Source organism: Chrysemys picta, chromosome 2 (genome assembly GCF_011386835.1).
Source record: "Chrysemys picta bellii isolate R12L10 chromosome 2, ASM1138683v2, whole genome shotgun sequence".
In the NCBI taxonomy this organism is placed as follows: domain Eukaryota; kingdom Metazoa; phylum Chordata; order Testudines; family Emydidae; genus Chrysemys; species Chrysemys picta.
Window position 1 is genome coordinate 234,952,076 of NC_088792.1, and position 17,531 is coordinate 234,969,606.

A 17,531-nucleotide genomic window follows, 5' to 3' on the forward strand; every position below is an offset into this window, starting at 1 on the left:
CTGGAGAGGGTCCAGAGAAGAGCAACAAGAATGATTAAAGGTCTTGAGAACATGACCTATGAAGGAAGGCTGAAAGAATTGGGTTTGTTTAGTTTGGAAAAGAGAAGACTGAGAGGGGACATGATAGCAGTTTTCAGGTATCTAAAAGGGTGTCATAAGGAGGAGGGAGAAAACTTGTTCACCTTAGCCTCTAAGGGTAGAACAAGAAGCAATGGGCTTACACTGCAGCAAGGGAGGTTTAGGTTGGACATTAGGAAAAAGTTCCTAACTGTCAGGGTGGTTAAACACCGGAATAAACTACCTAGGGAGGTTGTGGAATCTCCATCTCTAGAGATATTTAAGAGTAGGTTAGATAAATGTCTATCAGGGATGGTCTAGACAGTATTTGGTCCTGCCATGCGGGCAGGGGACTGGACTCGATGACCTCTCGAGGTCCCTTCCAGTCCTAGAATCTATGGATCTATAAGTGCAGAGCCACAGCAGCCAAGCTACAATTCCTCAAACCCGACTGCCGGTGCAGGGCAAACACAGACAAGAAAGTTCAAGGGGCCTGCTAACAGGGAACCCTACAGTGCTCCATAAAGTTGCTTCAGATCAGAGCAATTCAGGCACTAATAGATGCATGGTGGAAGTGGGTACATGAATGGAAAGAGCAAGACACATTCCTTACCCAGCTGATTACTACATCCTGTCTCCTTGCCTAAAGTTTAGAGAGCCCTATGGCTCCAGGCCTCCAACTGACTTTGCATGGACAGATCTCCAGGCAAGTCAGTGGGGCTCTACACAGGCACAAGGGTGTGCACCTGTGTGAACCTCTTGCAGGACCGGAGGCCCAGATCAATATGTTGCATGACTTCTGAATGGCTATACTATGGAAGTGTTGGAGAAGGGCAGGAAGAGGCTCCATGCACCATCTTCCTCCCTGGACAGATCCATGCAGGATAATCTAGAATATAGCCCTGTAAGTATAACACACCATATGCATCTGTATAAAGCAATGTTATGTACAGTATTTAATAATATACCCTTCATCTGAGACTCCACCACCTTAAGATAAATCTTATCTCACCTCACATTGTTTAAATTGCTTTGTAAAAGGGATACCGGGTTTAAACAGACATAGCGCATCTCCCAGTTTACTGTCAGGTAAAACTGGGCTACCTAAACCAAGAAACAATCATCATAAAATAGAGTGGCAAGTACTCAGCACCTCCTAAATCTGATCCATTGTAAATCCAATTTCACTAAATGCATTTGAGAAATAATGATGATTAATTCAATAATATAAGTGAAAGAACACACTGGTACAGAAATACTATTATGAAAAAGAATCTATTTTGGAAAAAAACAGCACAACGCTAACTTTTTTACAAAATATTTTAAACTAAATCAAGTACTGCAGATGTCTATTCCATTGATGTAATATTACTTAAAACAAACATTTCACATGCTTTCTCAGCCTTTTCAATGTTTTTACATGATCCACCCAAATATTTAACTGCTGTCTGGAACAATAGTTTGGAATTTTTCCAGACTACCAAACTTTCTAAATGTTAAAATAACTAATATATGGCATATGATGAATAAAAAGATATTCAGCATGATGTATCAAATGCTCTTATAAACCACCTACATTGTTATAAAGGAGATGGTAAATTAATAACAGTAATAGTACTTTTCACTTATATAACACCTTCCAGCTGAGGATCTCAAAGTGCTTTATAAGTAATTAATTAATTAAGTCATACACCTAAGAGGTAGATATTATTGCCAGCACTGACTATTTTTTAAAACCAAATGATGTAGTATTTTGGACATTATATTTTATACACTTGAAAACTGTTGGGATTTTAACTTAAATTCTAAAGTTTAATGAGACTAATTAAAACTTGCTTTTAAACAGCTGCTGATGAAGCACGGAAAACTTTAAAAAATCTCTTTTGGAACATTTGTGCTAAGAAATATAGTTTCTTAAGTTTTATTGCCTATTTTTAAAATAATACTAAGGATCCTTCTATAAAATTCTTCTGTGCCTGCAGTTTATTCCTAATCTGAATGTATAACCTTCTGTTTGAATATCACAGTTTAGTTGCTGTGGAAATTATATTACAGGATGACGATTATGATATCGAGTGAGGAATGAACTATAGAAGCATAAGAACTCTTCAGAAACAAATACCAGACACTGCTTTCATACATATACTTTTGTTAATAAAATTGGGACACTAGACATACAAACAAAGAAGATATTTATTGACCTCTCCCTAGATAGGAGTTGTCCACACAGCACGAGTGGATCTCTAAGTGAGCAAAGTTCTTATAAGCTTATTATTCCTCTGTAAAATCTAGATGTTTATGTGAATATCAAGAAAAAATTAACATGTGGTAAATTCAATACAAATCTCATATTTCAAATCATATGCAACTGTAAATCATAAAGATTATAGCAGGGGTCGGCAACCTTTCAGAAGTGATGTGCCAAGTCTTCATTTATTCACTCTGATTTAAGGTTTTGCGTGCCAGTCATACATTTTAACATTTGTAGGTCTCTTTCTATAAGTCTATAACATATAACTAAACTATTGTTGTATGTAAAGTAAATAAGGTTTTTTAAATGTTTAAGAAGCTTCATTTAAAATTAAATTAAAATGCAGAGTCCCCCGGACCGGTGACCAGGACCCGGGCAGCGTGAGTGCTACTTAAAATCAGCTCGCGTGCCGCCTTTGGCACCCGTGCCATAGGTTGCCTACCCCTGGATTATAGCAAAGATGCAGAGTAATATATGACAATTATTAGGAGTCTCAGGAACTATATTTCACCATATAAATCAACAGTGGTGCACCTTCTGCTGCATACAACCTGGAGGTGCATTCATGAAAGACCTATAAATAATTTCCATGCACAAGCATATTATTTACACCCATGGGCAATCATGTAAGGAAAATATGCAGACTAGCTATGCAGTATAATCACTAACACTTGAAAAACAATTCTAATCCATTCTTTAATGGTAATTGTTAGCAGTTGCTTAAAATTGTAATCTCTAAAAAGACTTCTAACCCCACAATCAAATACAGGTGTGTGTGATCTTTTGTCTACATCTGCCAATCAGATACTAGAAAACTGTAAAGTGGTATGGAGGAATACTATATAAATGGCTAGATTAAGGCAATGTAGGGGCCTGGGTAACATCTCTACCTGGGTAGTCCCCATAATCTTACCTCAGTGCTGTGCTCCCGTCCCTGCCTGGAGTAGCAGTGGCAGAGCCACCAGTGCAAAAAGCATCTTCGCTCTTACCCACCATTCCTCTTTGGACAGGTTGGGGACTTCCTCCTTCCTGGCCCATCCCACTTTATCTTCACACTGTGTGGGATTCCCTCCCAGAGGAGAACTCAGCCCTCACCCATCAGAGCAAAGGATTCTGTGTGTGAGGGCCCTTGCCAACCTCACTCCCGCAGAGCCATCGTGACAACAAACCTCCCACAGACATAGCCTCTGCTGCAGTGGTATTGACAGGGCCCCGTTGCAGCCGGTTCCTGAGCTAACAATGCAATAAAATGAATGGGGCACTTAACCGTCTTAAAGCCATCACAGGGCTGTCTGCTGATTCAGGAAAATGTCTCTTCATTAGTTACACTGGCTCATGCTATCAAGCTTTTCTTCACAACCACGAGGTCTAGGAGCATATTTTTTAACACGAAACCTGATGTTGTCATGTGACTTCCAGGAGATAGTTCTCTAGACATGGAACTGTATCTCAATCCAGCTCTGAACATACCAGACCTAATTCTTTCCCTTCTCTTGTTCAGTACTGTCAGAATACTCCTTTTCCCCCACAGTTTTCAGTCTTTTCTTGTTTCAATGACTCAGAGTCATAGCTTTTCCCTGAACAAGGGGCAGAGCACTGTTCTACTGCCCCTGGAGCACAACGGAAAGCAGATTGTGACTCGGAGACTCAAAATTTGTCTCCTGGTCTCCCCTCTGTGCTGAGGAGAAAGCTACAATAGTTGGTGTGTTGGGAGGGGTCAAGGCTTCGCCCACTTCCTCCCTCACCCCCAGAACACTTCAGTGGAACATGCTTTGCTCCCTGCACTGCAATCTGTACAGCCAGTAGAAGTGTGTGTCTTACTCCTGTGGGCTGCCATGCCTACAGGGCCATGATTTAGCCCTATATGCAATCTGCTTATTTTATAAAATAAACTGATCATTTCAACATTTGAAATTAACAATCTTCTTTCAGCCAAAGATAGGTTACGTGAGGTATGATCCATACTTGGGAACTCAATAAAATCAGCCAGCAATAACCACTAAATAGTTTATTTTTAAGACCAAGATTCTACCACACTTACTCATGCTGAGGAATACTGTATTTCTTGATTAGTCCCACTAAAATCAACAGGACGAACTGCGAAGTAAGGTATTTTGCAACGTGAGTGAGGGTATCAGAATCTGGCACTAAATTACTTCACCATGAAGCAATTCACAGGAGACCAGATCCTGTAAGGTGTTGAACATTGCAGATTCACTGGGATTTCCACAGGAGCTGCAGCTGCTCAACATCTCTTAGCATCTGGCCCATCATAAATCCAATTTCACCAAAAAGCCTTGGAGAAATTCTAAAAATAAGGGTGGCTATTTTAGTAACAAGAATGAGTAATTTAAGTATTACTATAAAAATAAATGGTAAAATGGTAAAATTTCTATATTAGAAATAGCTTTTAAGTGTCACTACTTTAGAAAACATTAGTAAAACAACAGAATAGGTAAACACTATGGCCATTATGTACTCAGCAATAGTCTACATATCATCTTGGACTTCGGAAGCAGAAATACTGGCATAGACACCAGCATTATTTACCTAATGCATCTGCCTGAGGTATTTACAGGCAACCAATCACTAACATACAGGCACCAAAAATAATACTTTGTACTTACATAGTGCCATCCATTAAAAGATCTTAGTTATGTGAGGTTAAACAAAGTGATGTTATGTAGCACCCCTATTCAAAAAACAGCTTGTCACAACAACCATGTTAAAAGTTAAGTATATTATTTGCTTCTTTACGACTGAATAAGAAGACAAGAAAAAAAATTGTTTTGGTTTGTTGGTGTTTTTTTAACATTATTAACATCAGATCTGGAGTTCCCTGATTTTGCTGGAAGATTCTCTGCACAACTGGAGAACTACTAGAATTATGACACCACAAGAGACTAGGCTGAAACCTGAGCAGTGGAGAAGGGGATAATTTTTAGTCAGACATTTTAAAATTCTGTTTATGTTGGTTTTGTTTTTATTGTTTAACTCAAACTCTTGACGCACACTGGAGAGAAAAGCTCTTTGTGAAAGTTTCAACACCTTCCCTTCTCCATTTCAGGAATGAGAACTCATGAAAAACAAGTCTTGATATTTTTAATATAAAGAGCAAACAGAAAAAAATAAGGGAATTTCTACAGAATATCCGATTAAACACTCTAGTGGACATGGATTCAGGACATATAGCATTTTTTGAGGCAATGACTTGTGCATTTGGGGTCTGCATAGTAGTTCAGTGTACCAATAGAACTTAAGAATGATCAATGCTAGCATGTGAGTTTTGAAGGGAGATAACATAAGGCAGAGGACAGGAAAGAGCTGTTACTAACAAAAGTAGATGGGTCAACAAATCAGGGAGTGAGAGCAAATCAGGATAAAGAGCTGACAGTTCAGATGCTTGGAAGAGCAATAAGACAATTTTTGAGGGGTGAAGCAATGAGTCAGTGCTTCAGTGTAACCAAAGAGTGACCTGCATAGGCAAGATCATTCATTAACAGAGTAGAAAGAGGAGAGTGGGAGTTGTGATGATGAAATGAAGGGCATGACCTACATGTGCGAGAGAAGAAAGAATGAGTAAGTTTAGCAGATGAGGATGGAGAGATAGTTGGAGTTAAGAAGAAAGCTCAGTGAAGTTATGAGTGAGGATGAAATCAGAGGATAAACCAGTGGGGGAGAGGAAGTTCTGGGGGGTGAGATGTTTGAAGTAAGGAAAGAGCTTGGAGGAGAGAATGGAGAACTTGAATAAAGCCTTGGTTAGGATAGCAATACGTCCTCAGCAAAAATGATCCAATTTCTCAAGGAGATGATTATCTTGGGCTGATGATGAGATAGCTTCGCCAGATGTGAAGAGGACCAGATCTCAGTCAAGAGATGTTGAGAGCAACACAATGACAAGGTCACTTGTGGCCACCCTTAACCACAAATGCATATAGAGCTCTCTGTTGGAAATGCTTTCTTATATCTGAACTAATCCTTTAGATACACCAATCGTGCGCAAATGTATTTTCCAAGGGTATGAAGTCTAATGACCTTTAACAAACTCCAATTCTGCAACTACTGAGGAAAAAATGATATGGTCCTCCTCCCCTGCTTTCTCCATAACTCTCTCGTGTCCCATTTGCTGAATAATGTCAGTTTTTCTTAAATGTTCTTCCATCTCCTGTTTGAAATTGTTAGCACTTACTGTTCAGGCTGAATGATTATTTTACCCAGACTGCTAAATGCAATTAGATCTCTCCAACAACACAAATCTCATAAGTAACTAATAACACCAACCCTGACACCAGATTCCCAAAATCCAATCCCTGGATGTGACCATATCAGAACAGAATTACATGAATATCTCCTGCTTCCCAATCTGATTTTCCTGGGGACTTCAGTGAGCAAGGGAAGATAGTATTCTAGCTCTCTTCCATAGGCTATCAAGGGAGCCTCTTGTCTCAAAATTAGTGTAACTTCTGTACGCACTGAATTGTCACCTGAGCACTTGATGGGATACCAAACTACTGCAAAAGACTCCAGTTCCTGTCTACAGGCTCAGCTGGTGGGACTGACACCTTGGAGTGTTCAGTAATGTTACAATGCTCATCTGGCAGCACCTGTGCTACAAAAGCAGTTGGAGAGGCCTTGTTCTTTGAGCTGTTCAGTGTTCTGCAGTGTTATCAACCCATCTTATTGTGTCTTTTACTCAGAATGACCATGGAATGGTAGTGTAGAATCTGAGGTAAATGTATAATTAAAAGAGTTATTAAATTATCAATCCACCACCTGGCAGAGCAGATTGATATAAAATCTATACTTTACTTAACCAAAAGTCCAAGAAACAGCAATATTTAATACAAAAATATCACCCAGTGTAAATTATGCACTTGAGGCATACAGAAAACGATACAGAATATTGAAAATAAAAATATAATGCTACCAGATCTGAATTTAACAAATCTGAAATATAAAATAGACGCTTTATCCAATAAACTGTGAACAGACTTTGGTTATCATCATCCATGAAAATGTACAGGTGTTAAATTAGCCACAAAAGGGCTCGATTAACATTTCCTGGATGCAAAAGAAACATGGGGAATTTCAAGGAAGACTTAATGAAAATACTGCTATACAGTATATGTGTTTCCACTTAGAAGCCAAGATCTAGAAGCACACAAAATGTCATGAAAACCAGTCTTAATTTATTGTGCTATCCTTTTACAAAAAATGTCAAGCTGAAATAAAAGAACAAATACTTTCCCTATAATTTAACTATACGTTTTCTATCAATAGGGATTATTTCTGTGATATTATTGATTACGTGTAAGCAAAAACACAAAAGATACTTAATAATGTGAAGGCAATTGCCGAAGTTCCCAATCCTATTCTGTGCAATATAGACAGAAATAGTAATGTTCTTTTTAACCTTGGATTTAAGACACTACCCTGACTCACTCTCTCTCTCTAGGCTTATTTTTTACTCGGAAGAATTGCATTAGATCAAATATCTTTGTTCCTTTGGAGTTCATCTGCTCCTGCTGCTTCTTCACCACCTGAAATCATAATCATCTGTTTGTGACATTACAATTAGTTACTGAGAAGATGATTACTTTGTCACAAACAGATGATTATGATTTCAGATGGTGAATAAACAGCAGGAGCAGATGTACTTCTAAGGAACAAAGATCGTGATTTCATGCAAGAGTCCTTAGTAATAAAAGATTAAGGAAGAAAAACAACAGTAAATATTTTACACATAGGTGGAACTGTTTATAAACATAATGTTTTCCATGAGGTAGCTCTGGTTTTCAATTTTCATTTGGACAATACCCATAAACTGGAGAAGAGACTTCTGTTTAACCTCTGTGAAAAAGTGGAACACCTTTCCTAGGGAAAAAAAGTTTGTACCTTTTTTTGCTTCTTTATGATGTATAAAGAATGCCTGATAGTGCTATCAATTAGGAGGAAGTAGGTTTGAGAAGTCTGCCACAAAGGTGCTTGTTGGAGTATTTAACAGCTGGGAAGAGGGGAAGGGGTAACTGGTCAGCTTCTGGGGACTAGTCCTGGGGGATGCAGAACGTGCAATAAGTGGGTATGTTATAGGAAACAGAGCAGAGGGTATTTTCCAGTGACGACCCACACAAGATATAGTTGGAAAGCAATAGAATCTGTTGCTCTCTTGTAAACAATTTACTATTGTTTCTTTAAAAAAAAACAGATAAATTCTCTTTGCTATCCTAGTTTTAGTCTATATAGTTTCCGAAGAAAACACTGCACATCGAGCAGACAAAGAAAGAGAAGGAACACTAGCATGCAAAAGGAAGCTAAAACATAATCCACCAAAGACTCTGCATTCTCAACAACTAGGGCCTAAGTTTAGCTGGAAGAGTAGCTGCTCACCTGTTAAGCTGAATGAGGGCAGCAAGGAGGTACATAAACACCCCAGGGCCCACTTTAGACTCTTACAGTGCCCAGACAGGTTAGTTTTTAGGGGCCCCACCATATGCTATGTCACACCACAGTGATGTAGAGTTCCATTTTCCTGCAATGTTTTGATGTTGTGTGATGTAACTTCATTACATAAATACAATTGGGGGGGGGCACCCTGCCCAATATACTGGTGTTCTCTCTATCCTCACTCTATTAAAATGAGGATTTGGGAATGAGGAAAATGCTCCCCTTGTTCTCTTTAACCCATCCTATATTAAAACTATTATTTTACCACCACCATATATTAAATATATATATATATATATATATATATATATATATATATATATATATATATATATAGTGCTGACATTGCAAAAAAAGAGATTATGTATTAGTTACTGTTCTTCAAGAATCGCCTCTGTACATTCACACTCGTAGGGAGATGGCATTGAGCTGTGGAACGGTCAATGGCACATGCCATTGCCTTAAAAAGTCTGTTGGGGGGAGTGAACTCGCAGGAGTGACCTCATCACTTACTCTACATAAAGGGAGTACACCTCTCCAACTACCTCAGCTCCTTCTCCCTAACTGCAAAATCTTGATTTTATACAGAATTCCAAGGTAAAGGGGAAGGTGTGTAATGGGAATAGACAAAGGCCCTCAAAGCTCAAAGAAGACTGTTCTTCAAAATTCGCTTCTGTGCAACGCGACAGTGGTTGGTAATGGGTTCTTCCTGACATCTCTCCCCAGATGGTACAAATAACCATCAAAATGGCCTGGCCTTTTCCAGGTAAAAACAGAATTCCTTGCTTCTAGTGTATAGAAATCAGTTTCTCTTGGGTAGGAATGGTGCTGTAAGGAAGAACACGGGTAGAGAATATATTGAGATAGGTGGAAATCTGAGACCATCTTAGGAATGAAGCCGGGATGGGGTCTCATGGTGACCTATGGCCCTTACGGAATAAGATGGAGTAGCCATCAAAGCACTATGCTCATTCACCTTCGTAGCAGATGCAATTGCTCTCAAGAAGGATGTTTTGATTGCTAGATAGTTAAGAGAGGCTTGGGCAAGAAGCTCATAAAGGAGGGCCCATCAATTTCAGTAGGTCAAGATTGAGGTCCCACAAAGTAGGGAACGTCCTAAGGGGGGGAAGCACATTTACCATGTTCTTAGGGTATGTTTTCACTGCAGCTGGGACAAAAACTCTCAGCCAGGCTAGCTTCACTTAAGCTAGTGTGCTAAAAATAGCAGTGTGGACGCTATGGCTCTAGCCACCCAAGCTCAGACTCACGGGATTAGGTGGGCTTGAGAGCCAAATTGCTGTCCAAGCCACAACATCCACACCACTTTTTTGACCGTGCTAGCTCAGGTGGAGCTAGTGCGAGATGGTCTACACCAGCTGGGAGGCTCACTCCTAGATGCAGCATAGACACACCCTTACAGAATCTGGAGACTGTAGTGTTAGAAGATGGGTTTGTCCTTAACATAAATCTGATGAGCAGATACTTCAGCCATATGGATTTTAAAGAGGCTATAGCTAAGCCTTGAAACTTAAAGAAGGTACTCTGACACTGCAGGGCCCAGCTCAAGATGGGGGGAAATCCTTTACTAGTGAAGTATAGTATACCATATATAGTAAACCATTTCCATGTTGGTTTATAGCATTTCAGGATGGAGTCTTTCCTGGATGGCAAGAAAAAGGCTTGAACCCTCTGAAAGCAGACACATTAGTCGGCAAGTTATCCTCCATGCTGCAAGATGGAATGCCCTCTTGGTTGCGATGCAGAATCCTTTCTTGCTGTTGAGACAGGAGGTCTGGAGATAGAGGCAGCATATATAATGGTTTTCTGGCCAGCTGCAGAAGATCTGGATACCAGTGCTTTAATGAGGGGGAGATGCCAAGATGATGACTGCTGGTGGTGAGGATAATGTGAGGACTAACACTTCAGGTTTTTTCACAAGGCGTGGTGTGAGTAATGCAAATATTACACATTCTGTATTCTCTCTCTCCTTTACTGACTGCAATGTGTGCATTGTTTGATTGGTTACAAAAGTAATTATTGTAGAAAGAGTACTACGTAATCCCTGTTGTGCACCATGGGATCCCCCCTCTATTGCTAAGCTCTCTAATATAGTCGATCTAGGGGGCTAAACTGTCATAGATTAAAGTAGGTGTAAACCCTCACCTTGGGGTAAGTAATTGTTTCAAAAAACCTAAAACTATAGACCAGGCTAAACATGCACAGCCAAAGTTTTCTGGTCTCCAAAGATACAGGCTAGGAATGCATTCCTCCCTGCTTGTTGATATAGTACACGGACATGGTATTGAGTGTAAGCACCTATACTACATGATGCTGCAAGGACAAGCAAAAGGTTTGCAGTCTCGCCGCACTATCTGAGCTCCAGTCCAGCAGCAACACATCAGAAGGAATCCAGACCCCACAAGTGTTCAGAAGGCAAGGCATTTGGAGGTCTTGGAAATGCACACACTAGCCCTGATTGGAGGCAATAATGGTAAAAGTGATTGTAGGGATGGCAGGACAAAAGGGTACCCCAGAGGACATTGTCTCTGTCTCTGTTCTCCTACCAGCAAAGCTGCGGGAGTCAGTCTCCTTAGAAGGCTGCGTACATTTGGTGTGTGCCTCTCAAATGTTGTGATATAGGTCGATAAGGCCATTAGGCCCAATAGTTTTAGGAAAAATTGTTTGGTCTGTACCAGTATTCCCTGAGAGTTGCCAAGAAGTCTCATATCTTGTAAAATCTCTCCTCTGGGAGAAAGGCTACGTCCTGAGTCCAGAACTGCTGTGATGATCCTTTGTGTAGGTTGATGTATGAATTTTTCCCAGTTGATTCGAAATCTCAGTAATTGTAAGTGGCTGTACATCTATTGGATCACTGAGGACAGAGTCTGCTGACAGTAGTCATTAGGAGCCATTCATCCAAGTGAGAATGGAGAGAGTGCAGAAAACACCGGCTACGAATGTCGGTGCCTGGTATAATTGCTGGGCAAGAAGCATATCTCTGAATGGAACTCAGGTATTCAATATAGCACCAGTGAGGGACAGAGGCTTTCTGAAACAGGGAAAGGGCTATTTTCACTACCTATAATACTATAAATTAACGGTTTACAGCGAACTCTGAAGTAGGGTCAAAGGGATGTCTAGTCTGCAGGTCATGAAGGTGAGTTCTGTTCACTCTCTGTGATGGTGGAAGAGGGGTGCTTGGGGTTTGTACTCCCTTATATAGACGAGGACAATAATGTCACCCTCGTAGGAGATCTCTTGTGCACCACCCCCAATGAACACTGCTTTTTGAGGTAGTTCCACTGTTCAACGCGAGGGGCACCAGATCCCCACAAGTGGGAATGCAGAGACTCTTGTAGAACAAATATTAAAACAATTATTCAAGTTCTCCTATGCAGCCAGATTCAAAACATCCCTTTATTTAACTTAAACAAGACTCTGTCTTTCTCTCTGTCTCTATGCACTTCTAGTGTGCTCATCTCTGCAGTATCTCAACAGAACGCAAGGCCCCATGGGTCTAGAACCCAGGCCTGTACCACTACCAGGCAACTGACATCTCCAGGCTGTCACCCAGCAGCAGCTGTAATCAATTTGTGCTCCAAATCCCATGACCTACTATGGACATAGACCCCAGGTTTAATTATGCCGGTGGGAAAGCGCTCTCGTGCCAGCATAGAGCAGCAAGACAGGAGACCTTACAGCGGCGTATCTGCAGCGGTACAGCTGTGCCACTGTAAGGTCTGTAATGTAGACATAGCCTAACATGGTGTAAAATCCTAGTGAAGACAAGGCAGTCTGTAGTTTTCACATGTGCTAACAGGGTGGTCTGCCCCTTTAACAGCCAGGAGGCTGGGGGCAGTCAGCCCTGTTCAATGATCAGACCCAGCTGGGCTGGAAGCAAGTGATTATAAAAGCCAGAAAGTAGCTCAGTTGAGGAGGAACTGCAGGTGCGAGATGGGCTCCTGTAGTAGGCCCTGAAGCAGTAGTATTGAAGGGAAGGGTAAGTCCTCCATTCAGCACCGAGAGAGACAAGGGGAAAAGCCGCTGTGTGTTGTGGCTGATCATAAGCAAAGGAAGTGATTTTTGTTTTGATGTTTTGCCTAAGTTTTATGTTGCACAATAAAACTGTGTCCTGAAAGAGACTTGGGCATGGCACAGTGTCTTTCCTGGGCTGGGGAAACAGGCCTGCAGGCCAGGGCCGGCTCCAGGCACCAGCCTGGCAAGCAGGTGCTTGGGGCGGCCACTCCGGAGAGGGGCGGCACATCCAGCTATTCGGCGGCAATTCAGCGGATGGTCCTTCACTCCTGCTCGGAGCGAAGGACCTCCCGCCGAGCACGCTTTTTTTTTTTTTTTTTTGGCTGCTTGGGGTGGCAAAAACCCTGGAGCTGGCCCTGCTGCAGGATATACAGGTAAACCCTGGAAGCAACCTAGAGTTTACCTCAATCTGCTACTGTGAAAATTACAACTACTATGGCCTTGTCTACACTACCAAGTTTTGTTGCCAAAAACTGCCTTTTGGTGACAAAACAGGAAGAGCGTACACGCTACAATGTGACTTTTGTTGTGAAAAATGCCCAGTCTTGGCGACAAAAACACTTCCACCCCTACAAGAGACTTTTGTCTTTTCCCTCCCTTTACTGTCGACAAAGAGCCAGTGTAGACACTGCTGGTTGTTTTGTTGACAGAACTGGCTTATGCCAATATCCCACAATGCCTGCCCTGATTGCTCTGCTCAGTGTTTTGATCTCTGCTGCCCTTTCACAGCTCCTGGAAGTATCTGTGTGCTGCTTCGTTTGGGGAATAAACAAAGAGCAAATCATTGGAATGCTCCTGTTCTGCCCTGCACTAAGAACACAGCAGGAGGCAGACTGCTGCTGCAGGGGGAGGGGGGCAGACTGCTGTGCTGCTTTGCCATTCCTCAGCATGGAGAGCAAAGAGAGCTTCTCATGATGCTGCTCTCGGCAGCTGAGGGGGCTGTGGGAGAACTCGCCCAACGATCAGCTCTTTCTTCCCACAACACTGCACTGTGGGATACATACCCACTGTGCATTGCTCATGCTGTCGATAATGGTGTCCCCAATGTGGACATGATCTGTCGAGAGAGGGAGCAAGTGTAAACACCCTTTGGCGATTTTTGTTTTGTCGACTTTTGGGTGTCGACATAAGTTTTATCAACAAAACTTGGTAGTGTAGACAAGCCCTTTGTCTTCACTAGGGTTCTAGCTCGTGTTAATTGCCATGTATGAGCTAACCTGAGTTCAGAAAAAAACTTTCTCTTATGAAGACAATGCCTAACTGGCTCTATAATTAATGCATTTCAAAATAAGCATGAAAATCCACTCAGTTTTTAAACAAAGAATATACCATTTTGCTCTTGCTATAGTATAGCACACTACCATGTCTATACTCGTGAGGCAGATACACAACAGAAAACTTTTCAGACAATTTCTGATAAAAAAGACTAACTAAAATGTCCATAATGACTAGAGAAATCATTTTAGTTGTTTCAAATAATCAAATACCTAATGGGAAGGTGCCTAAAAGTTAAATATGAATGAATATAAGAAGTAATACTCACTGTTACTCGTTGGCTCAGGAAACCCGACATTTGGGCCATTCCAGCCTTTGTTTTCCCCTGGCTGGCACAGTTTAAAAAAAAGGAAAGAAAGAAAAAGAAATAAGTCCAGCACAAATATATTTTTACAGAAAGTATTAAAGAGTTTTGTGAAGAAACATTTCCATTTTAAAAGAGTAGCTATTTGAATTGACCAAAGCTAAACAAGCACATGGAGCAGTCCTCTACAAACCTGCCCACACAGCTCTGCTTGAGCACCTTCATTTTCACTTGAAACAGGTTCTTCCAGTACTAAACCTCCCCATGAATAAACATTACCAGCTACAGGCCAAAAGATCAACAATAAAGAGGTGAGCACCATTTCACCGGGGACTAGGCTCAGATTAGCAAACATGTTTAACTTTTGATTATTCAGTGTTGTTGCAGCGAGGGTCTCAGGATATTAGAGGGAGATATGGGACCATTCACAGTGAGGTGGCCCATTAACACTCCTGTAGTCATAGGAAAAAAAGGAGGGTTAGTGGGTTACAGACTGTTGTAATAAGCCATAAATCCAGTGTCTTTATTAAGACCATGATTTTTTGTGTCTAGCCCAGTTATGAATTTAAGCTCCCAAACTCCTCTTTTCCAAGTGTTGTGGAGGTTTCCTTTGAGATTGAGGACTCAGAGATCAGATATAGAGTGATCGCTTTGTGAAAAGTGTTCACCCACAGGTGATATGGTGTGTTTGTCTTTTATTGTTTTCCTGGGTGAATTCATCTACAAATGTAGTGATTGTCTGGTTTCACCCACATAGTTGTTATTGGGGCATTTAGTGCACTGGATGAGGTACACCATCTGTTGTGATAGGTATGTGTTGTGGTGGGTGTTGATCACTGTAGCAGTGGAGATATGTCTCTAAATTTTGCATCTGTTATTCTGGTGGGGTCTGGTGCCACTTTGAGTTGCTGTGTCCTGGTCTGCGGGGAGCTTGCTTCTGACGATGAGCTTGGAGAGGTTGGGAGGTTGCTTGAAGGCCAGAAGCGGGGGTGCAGGAAAGATTTTATTCAGGATGGGGTCATTATCAAGTATGGGTTGTAGTTGTTTGATGATACCTCATATGGTTTCCTTAAAACGTGTGCTAACTACTTATGCTAAACTATTTGATCTTGTATTTAGCTCTGACACTCTTAGTACCTTTCCCAGACCTGAAGGAGAACTCTGCGTAGCTTGAAAACTTGTCTGTCTCACCAATAGAAATTGGTCTAATAAAAGATATGAAGGGTACGTCTTCACTACCCGCCGTATCGGCGGGTAGCAATCGATTTATCCGGGATCTATATATCGCGTCTCGTTAAGACGCGATATATCGATCTCCGAACACGCTCACCGTCGACTCCGGAACAGCGAGCGGCGGTAGCGCAGTCAACGGGGGAGCCGCGGCCATCGATCCCGCGCCGTCTGGACCCCAGGTAATTTGATCCAAGATACTTCAACTTCAGCTACGCTATTCACATAGCTGAAGTTGCATATCTTGGATCGATCCCGCCCCCCAGTGTAGACTAGCCCGAACTCACCTACCTTCTCTCTAACTTTTGATTAGTCAGATTTAAAACAAAATGCCATGAGACATTCCTTCTACAAGTTCCCCAGGGCCAGTGGAGTGCCCAAATGGCACCATCTAGCCTTCAACTTAAGAACTCACATGCTGGAATAGGCCAATCTCACCCAATATCTGGCCAGCAGTCAAAATCAGATTTTGTGGAGGAAGCTGTAAAATTGTCAAAAGACAACTACTGTAATTTTATAATATTACACCAGATTAGGACTAATTTACTCCAATTTCCATTATAAGTCGCTAGTGTCAGTAGATAGCTATTTTGAGAAGGCCAGTGGGTCTAACGTTGGGTATCTAACAACTCACTCCTATTTTGAAAATATGAATAAACACATAACTTCAAAGATAAGGCATTCTTAAGCCTCTCACAATTGTAACCTTCCAGATTTCTATGTGAATGTGGAGACACAAGTCCCAGCTTACCAATGGACTGTGTTGCATCTCACAATCAGCTCAAAGACTGTCTGGCTTTCCTCAGTGTGGATCAAACGGACCTCTTAAAATTTCCATATGGCTTTACATGGGCACAGTGGCCCCACAGCAGTGCTGCCTTTGGGCCATGACTAGGTCATGTAGTTTGTCTCTGGGAGGCAGGGATGGCAGTAGACTGAAATGGCCAAAAGGCAGGGTTACACATTTTTCCAAAAGGTGGAGATTTATGACAATGACAGAGTCCTATCCTGAGGATTTTAGCTTATCTGGTTCTCCCTGCCTCCCCTGCAGCATTAGCAGAACCCTCTTTGCCCTACAGTGCTGTCACTGTCTGGCCTCCATCTCCTCCTACCTGCTCTTTCTCTCTCCATGTTCTGTTAGGGCCTTGAAGGGGGAGTTACTGCAGCTTAGGGTAGCACTAACTTATAATGCAGACTACATCATAAGTTCTGCTTTCCTGAGAGGGGAACATGTCATGTAGAGCAGCTGTTCTGATTATTCTTCCCCAGTCACACCTCTTCAGCTATGTGGCACCAAGCTCCAGCATAGGGACTATTAATGAAGTCAAGCAGATACACAATGGGAAGGAAGGATGAGAGTGCAGAGCTCTTTTTCCTTCAGACTGGTCATCTCCTTCCACACTTGAACGTCACAGGATTTCTATGGTTTGGGTTCCAATTCACATCATGCAGCAAAGAGTAGCATACACACATTGAAAAGAAGGCAACAGATAGCTGTTTAAATTAATAGGCCATTTGAAATCTGTAGATAGGTTTGTGTTTAGTATTCTATGTTACAACAGAATGGGATTGCTATGAATCTGGAGTATAACCACAAAATCTGCCAAGAACCTGGATGGAAACTAGAGATGCTAACATTTCCAACTCCCCTTTCACTCCTCTCTTTACTGTTTATTAACTTCACCATGAGAGGGAGTTTAACAAGAATTCCATGCATCAGTAAGTCATCTTCAGTGCAGTTGTCTCACATTAATGCCACCTACTGTGAATGGACCTCTCTGGAAGCAATGAAGTGGCAGAAAGAAAAGCTGGTTAAAATTAAAATATTGCAACTCCCTGATCCCATCCCCAGATTTGGTTTTCTCAGTGTGAGATGGGATTGGGTGAAGTGAAGACAGGTCAGGGAATCTCTTTCTTGTTTTAGCACTCTGCCTA

General features: G+C 41.5%; 1 protein-coding gene across 30 annotated transcripts in view; it reads right to left on the minus strand.

Moving 5' to 3' along the window:
* The window catches only part of STAU2 (staufen double-stranded RNA binding protein 2), a 226,220-nt gene that overhangs the window by 112,803 nt on the left and 95,886 nt on the right, over positions 1 to 17,531 (minus strand). For all 30 annotated transcript variants that reach the window (XR_010598909.1, XR_010598908.1, XM_065585770.1 and 27 more), the window contains one exon: positions 14,331 to 14,391. Coding sequence is in view for 28 of the 30 variants with exons in the window: in XM_065585770.1 (XP_065441842.1) it covers positions 14,331 to 14,391 (61 nt within the window). In the remaining 2 variants the exon portion in view is untranslated. The remainder of the gene's footprint in view (positions 1 to 14,330; positions 14,392 to 17,531) is intronic.